Source organism: Mya arenaria, chromosome 1 (genome assembly GCF_026914265.1).
Source record: "Mya arenaria isolate MELC-2E11 chromosome 1, ASM2691426v1".
NCBI lineage: Eukaryota > Metazoa > Mollusca > Bivalvia > Myida > Myidae > Mya > Mya arenaria.
In genome coordinates, this window is record NC_069122.1 from 33,766,815 (window position 1) to 33,788,614 (window position 21,800).

At 34.5% G+C, this 21,800-nt stretch overlaps 1 protein-coding gene and 1 long non-coding RNA gene across 2 annotated transcripts in view; both read left to right on the plus strand.

The window, feature by feature from the left end:
• LOC128226608 (neurogenic locus notch homolog protein 2-like) overlaps positions 1-14,816 on the plus strand; it is a gene marked incomplete at its 3' end in the record, with an annotated part of 41,873 nt that extends 27,057 nt beyond the window's left edge. Inside the window, exons 23-28 of the mRNA XM_052936569.1 lie at positions 7,945-8,058; positions 8,573-8,686; positions 11,858-11,980; positions 13,517-13,630; positions 14,182-14,301; positions 14,749-14,816. Coding sequence (XP_052792529.1) covers positions 7,945-8,058; positions 8,573-8,686; positions 11,858-11,980; positions 13,517-13,630; positions 14,182-14,301; positions 14,749-14,816 — 653 coding nt within the window. The remainder of the gene's footprint in view (positions 1-7,944; positions 8,059-8,572; positions 8,687-11,857; positions 11,981-13,516; positions 13,631-14,181; positions 14,302-14,748) is intronic.
• Positions 14,817-14,823: 7 nt separating this feature from the next.
• LOC128229795 (uncharacterized) lies at positions 14,824-21,453 on the plus strand. Its single transcript, XR_008260132.1, has 5 exons — positions 14,824-14,868; positions 16,553-16,632; positions 19,381-19,474; positions 20,135-20,258; positions 21,274-21,453. It is a non-coding gene; the product is annotated as an uncharacterized LOC128229795 (long non-coding RNA).
• Positions 21,454-21,800: the final 347 nt, after the last annotated feature.

The window sequence follows — 21,800 nt, forward strand, 5'->3', positions numbered from 1 at the left end:
AATATCTGATATTGTGTAATGACCCCAGAATTAGCCAAATACAAATCTCTGATATTGTGTAATGGCCCCAGAATCAGCCATATACCAATCTCTGATATTGTGTAATGGCCCCAGAATCAGTCGAATACAAATCTCTGATATTGTGTAATGGCCCCAGAATCAGTCAAATACCAATCTCTGATATTGTGTAATGGCCCCAGAATCAGCTAAATACAATTCTCTGATATTGTGTAATGGCCCTAGAATCAGCCAAATATCAATCTCTTGTCTTGTGTTATAGCCCCAGAATTAGCCAAATACCAATCTCTAATATTGTGTAATGGCCCCAGAATCAGCCAAATACAAATCTCTGATACTGTGTAATGGCCCCAGAATAAGCCAAATACCAATCTCTGATATCGTGTAATGGCCCCAGAATCAGCCAAATACCAATCTCTTTTCTTGTGTAATAACCCCAGAATCAGCCAAATACAAATCTCTGATATTGTGTAATGGCCCCAGAATCAGCCAAATACCAATCTCTGATATTGTGTAATGGCCCCAGAATCAGCCAAATACAAATCTCTGATACTGTGTAATGGCCCCAGAATCAGTCAAATGCCAATCTCTGATATTGTGTAATGGCCCCAGAATCAGCCAAATACCAATCTCTGATACTGTGTAATGGCCCCGGAATAAGCCAAATACAATTCTCTGATATTGTGTAATGGCCCCAGAATCAGCCAAATACCAATCTCTTGTCTTGTGTAATAACCCCAGAATCAGCCATATACAAATCTCTGATCTTGTGTAATGACCCCAGAATCAGCCAAATACCAATCTCTAATCTTGTATAATGACCCCAGGATCAGCCAAATCCCAATCTCTTGTCTTGTGTAATAAACCCAAAATCAGCCAAATACCAATCTCTGGTATTGTGTAATGGCCCCAGAAACAGCCAAATACAAATCTCTTATATTCTGTAATGACCTCAGAATCAGCCAAATACCAATCTCTGGTCTTGTTTAATGCCCGCAGAATCAGCCAAATACCAATCTCTGATCTTGTGTTATGACCCCAGAATCAGCAAAATTCCAATCTCTGATCTTGTGTAATGGCCCCAGAATTAGCCAAATACAAATCTCTGATATTGTGTTATGACCTCAGAATCAGCAAAATACCAATCTCTGGTCTTGTGTAATGACCCCAGAATCAGCCATATACCAATCTCTGATATTGTGTAATGCCCCCAGAATCAGTCAAATACCAATCTCTGATCTTGTGTAATGACCCCAGAATCCGTCAAATACCAATCCTTGATCTTTTGTAAAGACCCCAGAATCAGTCAAAAATCAATCTCTGATCTTGTGTAATGCCCCCAGAATCAGCCAAATACCAATCTCTGATCTTATGTCATGACCCCAGAATCAGTCAAATACCAATCTCTGTTCGTGTGTTATGTCCCCAGATTTAGCCAAATACAAATCTCTGGTCTTGTGTAATGACCCCAGAATCAGCCAAATACCATTATCTGGTCTTGTGTAATGTCCCCAGAATCAGCCAGATACAAATCTCTGATCTTGTGTAATGCCCCAAGAATCAGCCAAATACCAATCTCTTGTCTTGTGTAATGGCCCCAGAATCAGCCAAATACAAATCTCTTGTCTAGTGTAATGACCCCAAAATCAGCCAAATACCAATCTCTTGTCTAGTGTAATGACCCCAGAATCAGCCAAATACCAATCTCTTGTCTAGTGTAATGACACCTGAATCAGTCAATACCAATAGTTTGTCCATTGAAATGACCAAGAATCAGTGAATACCAATTTTTGGTGTTGTGTTATAACTCTTTAATCTGTCAATACACAACTGTTTATTTAATGATATATATATTTATGTGATGTCGTTAGAAATTGTCAATACACAACTGTGGTCTTGTGTAATGGCATTATAATCAGTCAATACACAAGGTCTTCCGTCATAACACTATAAATAGTTCAAACCTTACTGTGGTCCATAGTAATGACACGAAATCAGTCAATACAAATCTCTGGTCTAGTGTTATAACTCTATAATCAGCCAATATATAACTGTTTATTTAAATGATTACTTTATAAATAAAACATACACAACTGGGGTCTTATTTTATGACATAATCATCAGTCTATACGCAACTGTGGTGTTGCATAGTGACATTTTGCCCAGCCAATGCCCAACTGTTGTCAGGTGTTATGAAAAATAATCAGTCAATACCCAACTGTTAGCTTGTGTAATGGGTTTGTGTTATGATACAAGAAGCAGTCAGTTCACAACTGATTTTCTTTTCAAACAAAGGACAGGCTTTCTTAAAATGTGTGATTGACATTTTCTTTTCAAAAACTCAGATATAAACGAATGCTCCTCCAGTCCATGCCTTAATGGTGGAACATGTCTGGATGGCATTAATTCCTACAATTGCACATGCACCCCTGGATATACTGGACTACATTGTGGAATAGGTAAGTTATGTAAATCATGACAGAGAACAAGAACTGGATAACAATGCAAAAAAGCCAACTTATCAATATTTTTAGCAAGTGTTTTATATACTAGTTTTGGTGTTTCACTAATTGTTTTATTTTTAGAAAATTGTCTACGCAACCTTGAATTCTGAATTATTTTCTTCTGTACGTTATCAATGTTTATGCGAATTTTTCATCGGGTTTTCAATGTTAGACTCAGATTTAGCGATATTGGAATTTATATCAATGTTTTTATTTTATAAAACGTTAATAACAAATCAAAATTAAATTACTTGTAGCTAAATGGTCGTGTTTTATACATCAATTTTATTAAAACGATATCCTGACGTCCCCCTTTAGAAATACGCAGTTAACGTCAATAGCGTATGTTCGTGAAAAGAGCATTGGAAGTTCGATAATAGTTAGAGTGGTTACATGTAAATATAACGATATTAATCTTTTAAAGACATAAACGAGTGTGCTTCTGGACCGTGTCAGAATGGCGGCGTATGCAGCGATCGAGTCAACCTGTACATCTGCTACTGTACACCGGGATATGCGGGAATTAACTGTGAACTAGGTATAAGTACTAAGTATATTTGTAATTGTATAACGGGATTACACTTCCCATTCTTTTCGCTATACATTTCCATGGAAATAGGCAACATTTCAGGTTTCAAGTATATGACAAACATACATTTCCTTAAAGTTCGGTTCAAAACCGATTGATTTAAACAATAAAAAGGTATGTTGCGTTTCCCCTAAGAGTTCACTTACTTTGAAGTTACTTATAGAAAACATGTGGCATTTGATCTGAATTAGTTTTAGTCCAGCAAAACAATATTTGAATAATATTCACGATTCTTCTTGGTTGTAGATATTAAACTGAATTCAAAGAAAAATAACTTTCAAATAAGTGCATTGCTAAGATTTAAACAAGTTATTTGTCTGAAGTAGCATTCTCAATCTTATATGTAGAGAATGCATCTTGAACCAATATGAGTGCTTGCCATTTAGTTATAACGTTTGCATGGAGGGTCATTTTCTAACGGTGTTATAATTTGTGGCCCAACCCAATTGTATAATTATGTTATTTGTTGAAATGATTTATATTACGTGCGTATATTATATACAATAAAATAGTTTTAACTTAACTACGATTAAACTAGACTAGTTGTAACGTACCTTTTGTCATGACGCACTGTGTTGTATGGCCCTGGTATGTCCGCCGTTTTGACACTAGACTACCAAATAAAACAATTCTAGAAAACGAAAAGGAAACAGTTATCAATTTTTAATTTATGAAAAGAAACAGAAGAAAACGAAAATGTACGGAATATTAGTCGTCATTAATATTCATTTGACCAGTTCCACTAATATGTTTAGTCGTATATTATTTATATGCAATTACACTTAGAAAACATGCATTACTCACTAATTTTATAGACATATATATGTATTTTCTTGGTGTACTGATTTGACGAAGAGATCTCACTAATATTGATTTGTATTTATAATTCAATGTTAGATCATTCGTTCCATGTTCATATCTACAGCTTACTATATGAGGTCCCAATTGAAGTTCTTTGTTTAACAACTTATTTTAAGAGCAAGACATTTGTCTATTGCTTTATGCAACAAATCTGGACAAAACGACTTGCATGTCTCAAATGCGAACGTCAGTCATTTAAACAGGTTTGGAACATTTTGTAACGCAGATATAGATGAGTGTGCCTCCAGTCCCTGCCAGAATGGAGCAACGTGTGCGAGACTTATTCCGGGATTCCGTTGCATTTGTATGCCCGGGTACACCGGAGCATTCTGTGATATAGGTGGGTTGTACCTTGCTTTGTTGTGGATGATTTTATACTGTAAGCGAGGTTGCAAAACGTCGGGACTACACCGAGCAATTTGTAAAATGTAGAAATATAAAGAGTATACATGTATCTGATATGTTTAGATAACATGATATCATGTGTAAATATAGTTTTGGTTTTTTGTGCACACATGATATAATGTACATATATCAATTGTTGAAATCACGCGAATGCACGATCAGATTTTAATGAAATTATTACAACAAAAGCATAAGTAGAATGTATCATTCACTTTAAATATGCTTGAAAATTCTTATGCATTTTTGGTTTTCAATAAAAGCTTTCAAAAAATTCTGAAAAAAGAGATTACCAATCTGGATGTCTTGTTTCATCAAAACGTTCTGAAAATGGAATCCACAAAGTTGATGCCCTGTTTTATAAACACATTCTGGATCAACTTAATTGATGCATTGTTTTATAAACACAATCTGAAATCGAGATCAACATACGTGATGCATTGTGTTCTTAACACTTTCTAAGATCCACGAACAGATACCTTGTTTCATAGAACCATTCTGACAATGAAATCCGCATACTTGATGCATGGTGTTCGAAATTCAGTATGGCAATAATATCAATACCTTTCAGATATAAATGAGTATGCCTGATCCCCTTGCCTAAACGGGGGCTTGTGTGAAGACAGAATTAATTCCTATATTTGTCATTGTGTTCCTGGATTAACGGGCGACCGATGTCAATCAGGTAAACTATTCATATACAATCATTAGAATTAGCTCAAATAGAGAGGGTTTACACTTGCTGATCTTATTTAGAAGACATGCTGTTATACAAGCAAATTTACGACGTTAAACAATATAAATTATTTCTGTCGCGTCTATTAAAAAATAGAAGCAAATGATATAAAGTGACTAATAAGACATTTATAACCTGCTGTTATGCTTTTTCATATCCAACTTATTTTTTAAACTACAATACCTATAGGTTCCAATGGCAATACTTAATTTTAATCTTATAACCGCGGTTTAAATAAAGTTTAAATCAACTTAAGTAACTCGTCTAAACATATTTACTTGCCTTTAGTTATTTCTATTACTTAATGATCATTTTTCATATTCGGACATCGATTATTGCCAGCCTCAGCCTTGTCTTACCTTAGCAATCAAAGTTGATGTCTTGATAAAGATTATTGTCATCCTCAGCCTTTTTAACTTAGCTATTATTCTTCATATTCAGACGTAAATCATTGCCTGTCTCAGCCTTGTTCAAACAACGGCGTATGTCTTGATGGATTAAACAACTTTACGTGTGTATGTCGTCCTGGTTTCACCGGCATCACGTGCGATATAAGTAAGTTATAAATGGTGTTTAAACCTTTTTCTGTAAAAAAATACATTAAACGCATAGAAGATGGATAGCGGCCAATTTTATAATAATAAAGTGATTTTTAGGTATCTTTTGATACGGTAACACATGAACGTAATGTCATTGGTCAACAGTAAATATTGATCAATCAATTAACATTTAATCAAGTTTTTCCAAACCAACAAAATAACCAGTTTTATACAATTGGCTACTGTCTTGTATTAATATATGTTGGGACAATTGTGAGATAGTGAAGGCTTAAACGGCTTACCTAAATCTTAATATACTATTTCATTCAATCAACTACAGATACTCCGATAACTTATATTGAATATTTGTAATATCATTCATGCATACGCCCTACACCACATGATCCTCATATATGTTGTTTAACTACATGCAGATATCAACGAGTGCGCCAGTCAGCCGTGTCAGAACAGGGGAATTTGTGTCGATGAAATCAATGGATACACTTGTATTTGCCCCATTGGATTTATGGGGCTCAGATGCGAATAAGTAGGTTTTGGTTTATTGATGTTGTTATTGTTTACCTTATAGCATAACTACGAACAACAAGAATCCAAATAAGTATTTACTGGCAACATCAAACAATTGAAATGCTTACATTTAAATGAATTTTAACATGAGTCACGTGCTAACCATGCGCATTAGATTTGAGAGTTTAAGAAAACTTTTATTTATTACTACTAGAAGTGAAACAAGATTGAAATCATATATTGTTACATTTTTATTAATTTGTTGTAATTAATTTCTTTATTTATTTTGAGATGGAAAGTTTGGCCTTAATTATGTTAATTATTAATTATGGATATTCCGGGTTAAATTGTGATATTGGTAAGGGTTTCGAGTATCAAAGTTCAATGTATGTAACCCTTTTTCTTAATGACTTGAATGTATGGAACATATAAGAAACATCTCCTTTTGTCGTGACGTCAAGATTTGAATGTATCAAACATATAAGATGGAAACAATACAATTTTACAAAATTGATATAAATAAAATCACAAGAAAACAAAAATAAACAGATTAGATTAGCAAACAATGCGTGAGTAAATTGCGTAATGTGTGCGAGATAATTTTAAACATCTTACTACAATTGGGATGGTGTAGAAATAGTTTTGTGTATGTGTTCTTAAGAATATCATTGTTAATAATGTAATAATTTGGTATATCTAGATATTGATGAGTGTATTACTGCGTCCTGTCAAAACAACGCATCCTGCATTAACCTGGTTGGTGGTTTTCACTGCATTTGTGCGCATGGTTACACGGGATCATGCTGCAAAATTGGTATGTTTTTTTATTGTGAATCTTGTTTGTGCGATCCAAATTTATAAGTTCAATACAACCTCCTGGATCAGAGCGCAGTGAGATTAAAACTATTGTATTGCCAAATAATGCTTTTCATAAAAACTGCATATCATATTCATCAAATCACTGCCTCTTAAGGATGTGAACATTTAAATTTCAATTGCATTTCCATATCGTTTCTTTTCAAGATTCCTCCAATGCCTTTCAAAATGTTTTCTATAATTGAAGATTAAATCAAATAACAACACATGTACATGATTTTTTATAAAAACAACAACAATTGTATAATATTGATGTTTTACCAACTTTGTGGAGAAAAAAAATATTGATTTTTTATGTTTTCATGAATAACAAAATCACCATTAATGAGTTTCATAGTGCTTAGTGTTGTATTCCTTGTTGACAAGTATTCATGTCAATGTTTAGCTCATATCATTTTAATATTTATTCCATCTTCATTTTGTTCAATAAATTGTTATTTTGCATTTACGTGTAATCTGTGCGTTTAATATTAGTGCTACTCAGAAATTAGCTCAGTCGATAATAGAAGATTGAATATTTGATCAATAAAACGAAGTCAAGTGGCGACACTCAAACATATGAGGTTAATAAACAGCACGTTTCACATGTGCCACACAGGAAGTTCAGATTGTTTGAATGTTCCGGCAATTTCTTCCTCAAAATTTAATGCATTACTAAAAATGACTTTAATTTATTAGCAGTGAGGTTTAATAATACATAATGCAAAGCTCATTAAAAAGTAATATAAACAATGATTGAGTACTTACAAGGTACTAACAAGTTGTTTACCGCCACCATGTATATTCATGTGCATACATGTATACCCTTTTAGATAGACGGTATGATTTAAGAATTAACGTCACACGAATATGTATGATTTTACAGTATTTGAAGTTTGTTTTACACTTCAGACATCGACGAATGTGCGTCAAGCCCCTGTAGTAATGGGGGTCTGTGTGTAGATCGGATCAACTCGTATATTTGTGTGTGCGTTCAAGGCTACACAGGGGAGTCTTGTCAGACTGGTATAATAAAATTGATTGCCAGCCGTTGATGTTGTCCAGTCATGTGTATTCTACTAAAAATTCGAAGATTATTTTTCATGACATTTCTACTCAAAACAATCTTGCTCTACGAAATCATTTCATTTTAAAAATAGACTACCAGGTAGGATCCATCTCTTAATCTACTGTATATAAGGAATAAAAATATGTATACGGTTTAAAAACATAAATGTTTAGAGAAACATGTCTTGAAATTTATCTAAATGTTGACGGCACCACATAGATAAAGGTCAAACCCACTATATTCTGAATATGCCTTTTGCTTTCGAAGTCCATATCCGAACCAATGCAATTCAAGATCGTTATTTTGTGGGTAGATACATCTACCTTCCACTCCGATCGAGGGAAGAAATTCATCTAATATAATACTTGAATAATATTATCTCGGCCGGACTATCTTATAAAATATCATAGCATTCAAAAAACTTGTAAAAGTATAATTATCAGTATAAAATGTCTTGTATGCTATTCATAGATATAAATGAGTGTGCGTCTGACCCCTGTCCAGCCTCGGTCCCTTGTGTGGATCTGGTGAATTCCTTCAGATGTGATTGCCCCCAAGGTTATACAGGTCCATTTTGCACGATACGTGAGTGTACATGTATTTGCATTTATCTCTAATGCGCTACTCTTCACTCCGTCTGTTTGCATTTTTAGTTGCACGGTGGTTAAGGAATGGGATATGTTCAACGTGAGATTGACTTCTTTTGGTCATAACTACATATGATATAAGCATAGATGATAATCAAGTTAGTTATTTTTTCTTCCACATTTTTATTCAAAAGAACGTCATTTTAGCATCATATGTTGACGATTTATAACAAATACTTTTATCACATGCTTACCCTTGTTTTCCGTGTAATATACCCATTACGAATATTTTTATCTTACACATGTGTAAGATAACTTATCAGACATTTCTATTGGCTAGACTAATCACACGCGACCTAGATATCCCTCCGCATTGTTTGTAAACAAAATGGTTTAAACGCCAACAAATACTAACCTCAATAATGAAGCGGAAGGACTTCCGGAAGACAAATGGCTTACGAATCATAGTGCCAGAAAGCATCTTGTTCGAAAACTTTCTGATAACAATGTTCCGCCAACCAGATAATGCAGATTACTAGTCACAGAAATATCCAGTCAGTCAACAAATACAGCCACATTAGTGACAAACAACACGAGAACATTTCAAACATCTCCATCTTAACAGGCAATATGCGACCAATGCCATAAAATTTGCTTGCCAGTTTAATCAGCTGTCGGTTACCAAAACACAAATATGAATTCCGCAGCACAGGTTTCTCATCACACGTACGTCCCAAGACGGTAAGAACAGCTTGTTCTCTGGAAACATTCTTGATGGAACTTTTTCAACATCAACATCCATGCAGTGCAGAGTAAGGCTTCGTCGTAATCATCTGCATGTTGTTAAAATCCATGTCCACTAAGAAAACGCTTTAAAGTCATCATAGAAAGCGACAGCGAATAACTTTTAAATCCGTGCACACAGTAAAACTTGACAGACGATGTAGGTCACATAAACCGCGTAAAAGCATGTACTCTCAGTGTGACGTCATCAAGTTGTGTACTTATTGTGTTTTAATGGTTAAAATTCTTCGTTATTCATGTTGTTCGATATTTTACTACACATGTTTATACTTGTGACTTGTTCAGCGCTTTATCAGAATAAAAACTTGATAACTGCTAGCTGTTTTTGTCATTTTTATTTGGAACTATTTATATGGCGCATCGTTGACATTCCACTCAGTGTACTTTGGCTGTCAAACAATGGGTTTAGAAAGTGGAATGTGGAACTAAATTGGTAATAAAAACACCGTTTTAAGCATGTGATAAAAAAGATCTGACACTCGTTGTCATTTTATACAAGATTTTTATTAAACTCGTCCATGAAAGTTGTTAGTAAGCTCGCCAGAGGCTCGCTTACTAACAAATTTCATGAACTCGTTTAATAAAATCTTGTATTAAATGACAACTCGTGTCAGATCCTATATATCTCAAATTCGCGAAACAAACATGGCTTTCGTCCAGACTATCGTCAACTGCACTAATAGTTTTCGACTGATAAGATTGATATCACTGATAAGCCTCTCTGATGTATACTTGCAAGCCATATGCCAATGACCTGCATGAACATGTTTGTAGACTCAAATTTAAATTCATAAACAAAAGTATTTGAAGTCATAATTAAGTAAAATAGTGTATATTATGTTTTGTTATATGATTTTTGGTGGTTTATAGAGATTTATCAGTCAGATGCAATTGATATTTCACTGTTTCAAACAGTGAAAATATCAAATATCAAATATATATTTTTCAATGTATTGAAAGCCCGTTTTAGGTTCCGAATCAAACGTTAGCGTACACAGGGCTGGGACACTATTCCAAAGAGTCATTTTCGAAATGACGTTATGTACGCATACCAGTTGACGAATATTTCTAAAAAAGTGTAATAAAATGAGTCGTTTTTCCTATTCAAATTCCAATCTTAGGCATATAATAAAAATAAAAAATAACGTCGTGAACACCAAAAGTGAATATTTCACTAGTGGGTACGCCAATCGTGAAATATGAATTTTAGTGCTCACTCGGTGAAATATTTTACGATCTTTCCCTGAAGCATACAATTATCCTCTATATATTTTTCACAGTCACCTCTACTGATACGCTTGTGCTTGTATTTTTTACAGTCAGTCCTCCACTGCTAAGCGTATTCTGGTATTGTTTCACAGTTAGTGTCTACTGCTAAGCGTATTCCTGTATTATAAGTCAGTACTCTACTGCTGAGTGTATTCCTGTATTCTTTCAGTCAGTCTTTTACTGCCTACATTTTTCACAGTCAGTCCTCTACTGCTTTGCGTCTTCCTACAATTTTCACAGTCAGTCCTCTACTGCATAGAGTTTCTCTACATTTTTCACAGTCAGTCTTCTACTGCTTTGCGTATCCCTACATTTTTCACAGTCAGTCTTCTACTGCTTTGCGTTTCCCTACATTTTTCACAGTCAGTCCTCTACTGCATAGCGTTTCCCTACATTTTTCACAGTCAGTCTTCTACTGCTTCGCGTTTCCCTACATTTGTCACAGTCAGTCCTTTACTGCTTTGCGTCTCCCTACAAGTTTCACAGTCAGTCCTCTACTGCATAGCGTTTCCCTACAATTTTCACAGTCAGTCTTCTACTGCTTTGCGTATCCCTACATTTTCCACAGTCAGTCTTCTACTGCTTTGCGTCTTCCTACATTTTTCACAGTCAGTCTTCTACTGCTTTGCGTCTTCCTACATTTTCCACAGTCAGTCTTCTACTGCTTTGCGTTTTTCTACATTTTTCACAGTCAATCCTCTACTGCAAAGCGTTTTCCTGCATTTTTTCTCTGTCAGTCCTCTACTGGTTAGCGTTTTCCTGTATGTTTTCAAAGTCAGTTGTCTACTGCATAGCGTTTTCCTATATTTTTCACAGTCAGTTCTCTACTGCTATTCCTTCATTCTGCACTGTCAGTCCTCTACTGCTTAGCGATTTCCTATATTTTTTCACAGTCAGACCTCTACTGCATAGTGTTTTCCTAAATTTTTCATAGTAAGATCTCTACTGCTAAGCAAATTCTTCATTTGTTTACATCAGTCCTCTGTTTTTATTAGCCTATTCCTGATTTTTGTCATAGTCAGTCTTCTATTGCTTAGGATGTCCATGTATTTTCAGTTGCAGTTTTTAATAATTTTTCACAAAACACTCACTTCAGCGGTTGACGTGTGCGATTCAAGCCCATGTACAAACAATGGGACGTGTGAAGTGACGAACATCCCTGACGCTGGGTACGTTTGCACATGCGCAGCGGGATTTACCGGAACCAATTGTCGAACCAGTAAGACTTCGCTTCCACATGTATTCTCTAATTACATTATCCGATATAGAACTAGTTTTATTGAATAAATTGACTGTGAAGCTTACGGCAACAAGCTTAATTGTTTGAGTTATCTGAAGCCATGGAAAACATGGTTCATTGTATCAGTTGATTATGAAGGCTACGACAACTAGGTTTACTTTATCAATTGATTATGAAGGCAACAACAACTAGGTTTATTATATCAATTTATTATGACGCTTACGGGAACAATGTTGATTGTATTAATTGATTATGAAACCTACGACAACTAGGTTGATTGTATAAGTTAACAGTGAAGACAATGATAACTGCGTTGATTGTATAAGTTTGATTGAGGCCATCGAAAACATGGTTAATTATATCAGTTGATTATGAAGCCCACGGCAACTAGGTTGATTTTATCAATTGATTCTGAAGCTTTGGACAACAAGGTTGATTTTATCAATTGATTCTGAAGCTTTGGACAACAAGGTTGATTTTATCAATTGATTCTGAAGCTTTGGACAACTTGGTTGATTTTATCAATTGATTCTGAAGCTTTGGACAACAAGGTTGATTTTATCAATTGATTCTGAAGCTTTGGACAACAAGGTTGATTTTATCAATTGATTATGAAGCTTTGAACAACTTGGTTGATTTTATCAATTGATTCTGAAGCTTTGGACAACTAGGTTGATTTTATCAATTGATTCTGAAGCTTTGGACAACAAGGTTGATTTTATCAATTGATTATGAAGCTTTGGACAACAAGGTTGATTTTATCAATTGATTATGAAGCTTTGGACAACAAGGTTGATTTTATCAATTGATTATGAAGCTTTGGACAACTAGGTTGATTTTATCAATTGATTCTGAAGCTTTGGACAACAAGGTTGATTTTATCAATTGATTATGAAGCCCACGGCAACTAGGTTGATTTTATCAATTGATTCTGAAGCTTTGGACAACAAGGTTGATTTTATCAATTGATTCTGAAGCTTTGGACAACAAGGTTGATTTTATCAATTGATTATGAAGCTTTGGACAACAAGGTTGATTTCATCAATTGATTTTGAAGCCTTCGACAACTAGGTTGATTGTATCAATTGATTATGAAGCCTTCGACAACTTGGTTGATTGTATCAATTGATTATGAAGCCTACGACAACTAGGTTGATTGTATCAATTGATTATGAAGCATATGACAACTAGGTTGATTGTATTGGTTGACTGTGAAGCCTACGACCAGTAAGGTGATTGTATAAATTGATCCTGAAGCCTACGATTACTAAGGTGATTGTATAAATTGACCGTAAATTGTACAACAACTTGGTTGATTGCATATATTGGCTGTGCAGCCTTCGATAAATAAATTGATTGCATACATTGAAGCTATCGAATATCTGACTTTTTTATTTCTGAAGATAAAAAAGTATTAGATATCAAACCTTTTATTGGTAATCGTTGTTTACATTGATGTTTGTTTATTTAATTTTATTTTTCCAGGGATTAACTTGAACAATTTGCAATTTTCAGACATTGACGACTGCCTATATGGAAAGTGTGCAGCCTTTGCGACTTGTCAGGACGGAATCAACTCTTACGTATGCATTTGTCAGTCTGGTTTTACTGGCACGTTCTGCACGGAAAGTTAGTTCTTGTTTTGTTATGGTTGTTGAGGTGTCACCAATTTGGCAATAAGACAATTAGATTTATTTTATTTTTTGCAAAGATTACTTTATTGTATTAAAGTGAAACGGTAGCTACGGTAGTATGCATCCAAACTACAATAATCCTGTATATGAGGTCACGTATGCAATAAAAAAAGTTCTTTCATCATAGTAATAGTTTATTTGAAGCTAGTCTTGTGGCTAATACACATGGCAGTGTTTTTAAAGAGTATTTAATTAACACTCATATGGTTGTCTGATTGAACAATTGGGAGTTCACGGTGTTTCGCACCCGAGTCTAGTTGTTGTTTTTTTACAATTTCCAACGGATTATTTCTTCAGACCGTTAATTGATCACCTTTTGGATACAGACAGTCTACGCCAATGATGTGTTAATATATCCGGACGATATGGGGACGATTTTTTAGAGTGAAAATGTTATCGGTATTGCTATTTTCCTAAAAAGACAATCCTTTCGTTGGCATTAAAATTTGAACATAAGTTTATTTATTTATTTGGCCTCATTTTTAGACATCAACGAGTGTACAGCCACTCCTTGTTTGGACAAAAGCATGTGCGTGGATACCATTGGCAGCTATTATTGTATATGCCGTGAGGGCATGACGGGTCTTCATTGTGACACCCCTACGGGTTGGTAACTGCAATCATACTAATTTAACTTTGGTTCTGACCAGTGGAGTAACGTTTTTCGAGCGAGTGGATCTCCGTGTGGGCCTGTTGAAAAACAACAACAATAAAATAACTTCAAATACATTGTGAAGTATAAAATAAACAAAAAACCTTTTGTATTTACTTTTATAATTATCAATTTTGATAAATCATACACTCCGTACACATCTGGATTTTTTATGGAAGTTATGACTTGTTATCACGCTAAAAGTCCAACAATGGGAAACAATAGCTTTAGAAAAATATCTCGACTGGCCAGAATCAAAGTCAACTACTGATTTTGCATTTTTTTTATCAAAGTCAAATACAGAACCTAAGATTATACAGAGTATAATACTTTAACAAGATTGATTTACAAAATGTCATTTAATTATTTAAATGTCAAATGTTGACAGTTATTTCCTTTAGTTGGAACATCATCGGTGTGTCTTTCGTCAGACGATTGTGGTTCTCACAAGACGTGTGTAGATCAAGAATGCGTGTGCGCTGATCAGTATGTTGGTGTGGCCGGAAATGATTGCATGCATGGTCAGTTTCTTGAACGTTTCTTTTTATCTGGTCCTTTTATTTGGCTTATGTTAGTTGTTTAATGAACAGGATCATTGCGTAGTAGTTTATTGTATGTGAAGCTTCTATCAAGGTGTAATGCAAGATAGTCGCATGAGCCATTCTCGTTAGTCTTAGTTTGATTCAAGTAATTAAATTTTACTTGAATGAATTAACTATTAGTACAATACACGTTTCAAAATAAAGGCTATGCCTGATTCTACAGTTTGATTGTAATATGATGTGTTTAAGGTTAACATCCAATGTGCATGCTAAAAGACATAATAGATCCACCGGAACTGACCATCAGTTCTGCTACACCTTCTTTAATAAATTATAAAAGAGTCAATACACCCTTGTGTGTTGCTATTATTCTGATTTCTAAATCTAAATTTACACTTATATCGGATTGATGCCATAAAAAGAGCATTTAAACTTGAAAGCAATTAAGGTCATAGCAGTTTATATTCACACCGCAAAAGGTCACTTTTGTGGACAGGCCAATCAGGTTAGTTTAGGTTGACGCCGCAATCAGGTCGATTAAGTCGATGCTAGCATCAGGTCAGTTGAGCTTGACGCAACATTCAAAGTGCAGCTTCGATAACCCTTCAATCAGTTGACACTACTATCAGGCAAGTTTAGGAGACTGAAATTTAAGTTGTTGTCACTATCAGGTCAGTTAAGGTTGACGACATAATCAGGTCAGTTAAAGTTGACGCCATAGTCAGGTTTGTTTAGGTTGACGCCACAATCAGGTCAGTTAAGGTCGACGCCACAATCAGGTTAGTTTAGGTTGACGCCACAATCAGGTTAGTTAAGGTTGACTCTACAATCGGTTAAGTTAAGGTTGACGCAACAATCATGTCATTTTACGATGACGCCACAGTCAGGTCATTTTACGTTTACGCCACAATCAGGTCATTTAAGGTTGTTGCCATAATCAGGTCAAATTAGGTCGATGCTTCAATCAGGTAAGATTAGGTCGACGCTACAATCAGGTAATGTTAGATCGACGCCACATTCAGAGCGCAGCTTCCATGTATCCAACAATCAGGTCAGTTTAGATTAACTCAACAATTAGCTCAGTTGAGGTTGTCGCCACAATAAGGTAAAGTTAGGTTGACGCCATAGTCAGAGTGCAGCTTCGTACCAAACAATTAGAACAGTTTAGGTTGATGCCATAGTGATATAAGTTTAGGTTGTCGCTTCAATCAGGTCAGTTTAGGTTAACGCCACAGACGGTGCGCATCTTCGATGTACCCAACAATAAGGGCAGTTTAGGTCGAAGCCTTAATCAGGTCAGTTAAGGTTGACTCTACAATGAGGTCAGTTAAGGTTAACTCTACAACCAGGTCAGTTTCAGTTAATGCCACAGTCAAGTCAGTTTAAGTTGACATCATTAACAGAGCTGTTAAGGTTAATGCCAGTATCAGGGCAGTATAGGTTGACACTATCAAGACCGTTATGAATTTAACCACAAATAATAAAACATAAAATATATTCTTATATTTCAATTAATATTTAATTTTAATTTTATCATTTCATTTCATTTAAAATTAAAATTGATATAACAAAACACTCTTAAGACTATTTGTACACCGCTTGACCGTTAATACAAGGACTTAGGTTTTACATTAAGTTTAAAAAAAAACTTTTCTTGTTACAGTTGCTGTTCTCATTGGAGTTATCTTGGTGTGCATCATCGTGGTGATAGCAGGAACTACTTTTACAATAATATACCTGAGGGTTGATACTTTTGATATTTATAATATTCCTGCTTGTTGCATTCACTTTTTATGCGTTTATCCTGCTTATTTGTATTAGATATACATATGTACAGCTCCGGCTTTGACTGCGCTGTTAGTTGTGAAAAGGTCGAGTTATATTGAATTGATCGAGTTCAATTTCTATTTTTATTAGATATATAGTTGTTCATTATATAATGCAATTTAAAGAAATAATTTGTGAACATTTAAATGAATGCTTAGGTATATTTATCACTTTTCGATTCGTCATCTATACCCTTTTAGACTTAAAAAAATTCGAGCTTTTTCTAGAAGGCGATTTTTGAAGTCACTTTAAAGGGTTTGAAAATGTATACTGCACACAATCACAAATGTTTCTCTTACGTTGAATGTTTAAAAACTTGCAAACCAAACGGAAAATATTTGTCAATAAAAATATATTTACATGTATTTCATGTAATGGAATTTCACAACTTTTATTTTACAATACTTACAGGGCCGTAACAGTAGCCTAAAATAAAAAAAATCCAAAGAATGTTGTACTCTGTATTACTGTGCTAGTTAATGCTGATACAAGCCTATGTAATTTTGTAAAAAATAATACTTGTCTACTCTGTTGAACAATGTCTTTTTCTACATAGAAGATTAAGAAAAGCTACTTATCAGACTGACATGCAGTTTATTTATCATACAATTTATTTTAAATCATTAAGCAATAATGATTACTTATCTTTAATATACTTTTAAACATAATTATTAGTAAGCCGTAATTAAGGCCAATACACTGTATACCCGAACATATCCTAGTCAATGTTCAATTTATGCATCATGTAGTTACAATAAACAAAATCCAATGCCGAAGCTCGCCCATTAATGAAAGTACAGGTTTCGTGATAAAATCACACACACACACACACACGCACACACACACACACACACACACACACACACACACACACACGTGAAATCGCGCTGACTCCTTTATGGTACTAATGGACAAAACGCAGTGTTAACTTTTCTATTGCACTATGCATTTAAATACACTATTAGTTGGAGATACGTGCAATATTGCTTCCTTTTTTGTACTATACAATCATACACAGACACTATAAGCCGACCAATGTACAGCGTTGCCTTATCTAAGGAATTAAACAATTAAACACAGATACGAAAAAACGACTTATGTACAGTGCTGCCTCCTCGAAGGAAGTAAACAACACCATATATCTACACAAAAAGTAACCTCGTGCACGGCTCTGATACCTCTATTTGGAACTAAACAATCATGATACATCTACACAATTAGCAGGTTCAATGTACAGTGCTGACACCTTTATTGTACTATAAAGACATACACAGAACCGTTTAGTTGTCCACCGCACAGTGTTGACTGATCAATGGTACTGTACAATCATGCACATACACAATAAGCCGATCACTGAACTATACACTACAATAATACAACGCATTATTTCTGTTGTGCAATGCAAGAATTAAGATACACGATAAACCTAACCCAGGTGCAGTGCTGTCTCCTTTATGGAACTATACAACCATGCACAGAACCGGTATGTCGGGCCAACACAGGGTGCTGTCTCTTCTATAGGACTACTCGTATATGATAACACACAGACAAACCGGACAAACGCTCACTGCTGATTCCTCTATAGGACTATAAAGTCATACACAAACACGTTTATCCAGCCAAACGTACAATGCTTACTCCTTTATAGGACTATACAATTATACACAGACACGGTAAGCTGGTTCAATGTACAATGCTTGATCCTCTATAGGACCTAATAATCATGGCCGATTCAATGTACAATATTTATGCAAAAAATACTGACTCCTCCGTGGGACTTTAGAGTCATACACAGACACGTAAGGCAGGTTCAATGTCAACTCCTCTCACGTCCATATAATTTTATGACTATACAGTCATACGATAAGCCGACCAATGTTTATTGCTGCCTCCTCTTTGGCACTAAATAATCATACATCTACACGATAACCAGGTTGAAGGGACAGTGCTCACTTTTTATTGTGCTTGACAAGTGTACACATAACCGAATAGTCGACCATCGCACAGTGCAGTGTCATCTATGTTACTGTACAACCACACGGTGACACCAGCTGACACACATTTTAAGATTAAATATGTATATTTATATAGTCATTTATTCAACGTTTCAATATATAGCTTCATTTATTACAGTGTCGCATTTCAAATACAAAATGAGACAATGCGTGTAGTATATATATAATATAATTGTAAGATATATTTAACTTAAAGAAAATCTTTTAATATTAATATGTGTTCTTTGTTTTAGACTTATTTATTTTAACAACGATTGTGAAATAAATGATTACTACATTTTTATTAATCACTTTCGATCACTGAACCGTATTACGTGAAAGTGTGGTTTCATGCTATAGGGAAACCGGAGTACCTAGAGGAAACCCACCACCTGGCATGGTGACCACAAATCAAACTCGCATGCGCCAAGGCCGGGAATCGATCCTAGGTCGCCTAGATGATAATGCTAAAATCTCTACTAGTCAATGTTTGAAAAATGCGTTGAAAGAATTCAACTGCTCAATAAATCAAAATCTAAATGAAATACAGAACATATTAGACAAAAAATGCTTCATATAAGATTTCCGTCTATTATTATTATTACAGTTCAACATTAATGATTTCACTGAGTCTTAATTTGTCAATAAAGAAACATTTCTTATATTTCAGAAAAGGATAAACTCGTCGAGAGAAGGAACATTTTTTTCGGAGATGACCTCTTCATCTTCATCTAACTCCTCAAACTTGTTAAATAAAAACGAAGGTAATTATCGGGCCGTTCTCCTGTGGTTCATGTTGTTAATGACTGGCCTCAGTATCACCAAATAACTCAAGTTTCTACTCAACTGAGTACATTATTTAAAGTATTATGTATGATGGAAAACGGAAGTGTAAAAAAATCTACAGAACTGGTGTAGTCTTTGGTTAGGTTTAAGTTGGCCAAAATATTTTTGGTTGGTCAATATGTATCCAAAAATCAATATTAACCAATCAATTCATTTAAATATGCAAACTAGCATTAAAATAACCTGTGTACAACCTATCCACGATTTATATAATTGGCTGCTGGTTGTTTCAAATTCTGGTTTAATATTCCAGTAATCAACACTTCATAACAAATGTTGTTTTGTGTAATTGTTCATCGGATATCATAAGTTACAAACACCTGATGGCGTCAAGGTAAATACTTAGTTTAAGACATGCATTTTCATTTGAATAAGAGTTTGCTTCCCCTACCACCAGTTTTTATAAAAACTAGATTTGTGAACGGTCGAACTGTAGTGAAAACGTAATAATGTACTGGGGCTGTGATGACAAGCTTACAGAATTGTCAGTTCTCTCAAAAAAAGAGAGAACATTCTGAATCAGGCAAAAAGATAGCACATATATTTATGATGAACTTAGCTTTGGTGTCATAACACAGGTGTGTTTGACTCAGAATCGGTGAAGGAAAATGCAAAAGTGTCGGAGACGAAAAGTTTCACCATTATCGAGAGAATGTGACCATTGGACCATATTTGGACAGGACCTCATATCAACGGTTATTGGTAATGTTTTGTTGAGTTGTTTGTATACAAGGACACGTTTTGTTCACTGGTCATCGATTTTCAAAGCTTTTATTTGCACATTTAAATCAGGTAGCACAATGGTATAATACGATGTCGCATTGCAATTATTAATCTCTATTCTAGAGCCTTACCATGCGATGTCGACACAAATGGATTTGTCAACCATGCATTGAAGCTCCATCAAATAAGTTGAAAAATATTAAAAATGTAAATGAATATCCAACACATTTGTAAAATTTTAACGACTTTTATATAATCATGTGCAATTATATCAAAACGTGCAGGTTCATGCTAGTCCTTTCGGATTGAATAAATACTTTTACATAGCTTTTCATACCGATAGATTACTCAAGTTAATAAACATTGAAAATATTGATGAGCGATTGAAATACATTTATGTTAAAAAATCCGTTTTAACAAGTATGACGGTTATTTTATAATAATTAAGTTTAAATCGTAGCCCATTTACTTTCTATGTGATAATATGATTAACCTGATTGCACATTAACCATTGAACCAAATAAGCTGGATTTCACATTATATAATTTCTTAAAGCTGCACTCTCACAGATTGAACGTTTTGACATTTTATTTTATTTTTTGGCTTGGAACCTGCCAATTTTTGCGAAAAACCATGGAAACCAGTCATGTGAGTCTACTGACAAAACATTAGACGGAAGATTTAAGTTAAAAAAATGATGTTTTACATATTTTTCTTTAACCGTTAGTAGCCATAAAACATTAATTTTCGAACGCAAATATGAAAATCTACGATCTGATTTTTTGTCAGCAATCTTATATCATTGGTTTGCAGATATTTTCGAAAAAAAAATGCTCTTTCCAAGACAAAAAAATAAAAAAGTTGTAAAAATGTGTGAAAGTGCAGTTTTAAAGGCATTCGGTCAATATTAACATTTGCTGAACCTACAAGATACAAAAACAACGCTTGTTTATATTCATTAAATTGTCAATTAAAACAATATTTCGTATTTCAGAGCGTATACAGAAGTTCCAAGACCTCCTCATCTTCATCTTAGTGCTGAGACTTGTAAATAAGATTGAAGGGCACAACAGACTGTTCTCCTACGATTCATGATTGTAATTGTTAATTATAGTCTGGTCCAAATATAACAAACAAATAAGATGCAACTCAACTGGAAACTACATTGCTCAAATATGTTGTGTAATTCAAAGGAGAAAGAAATTCAAATCTTGTTGTTTTAAACTCTGGTTTCATAATTTATAATGTTACATTCATCAATATTCGATTTGTTTTAAGCACTTGCCAAAGTACATTTCTTTTATTTACATTATTTTAAGGAAAATGCGCTTTTAAAAATGTAAGCAAATAAATATTTGTCCAGACTCGCTATGTCGACGTCGGATATCTCGATTTTCCGGTTGTGTCGATTTTTTTCTCCGGTCCCGAAATTATTCCTTCTTATTCTATATATAATAAAACTGCTTGTGTCGATTTTTCTATCTCGAATATTTCGCTATGTCGACCCCCTATTTCAGTCCC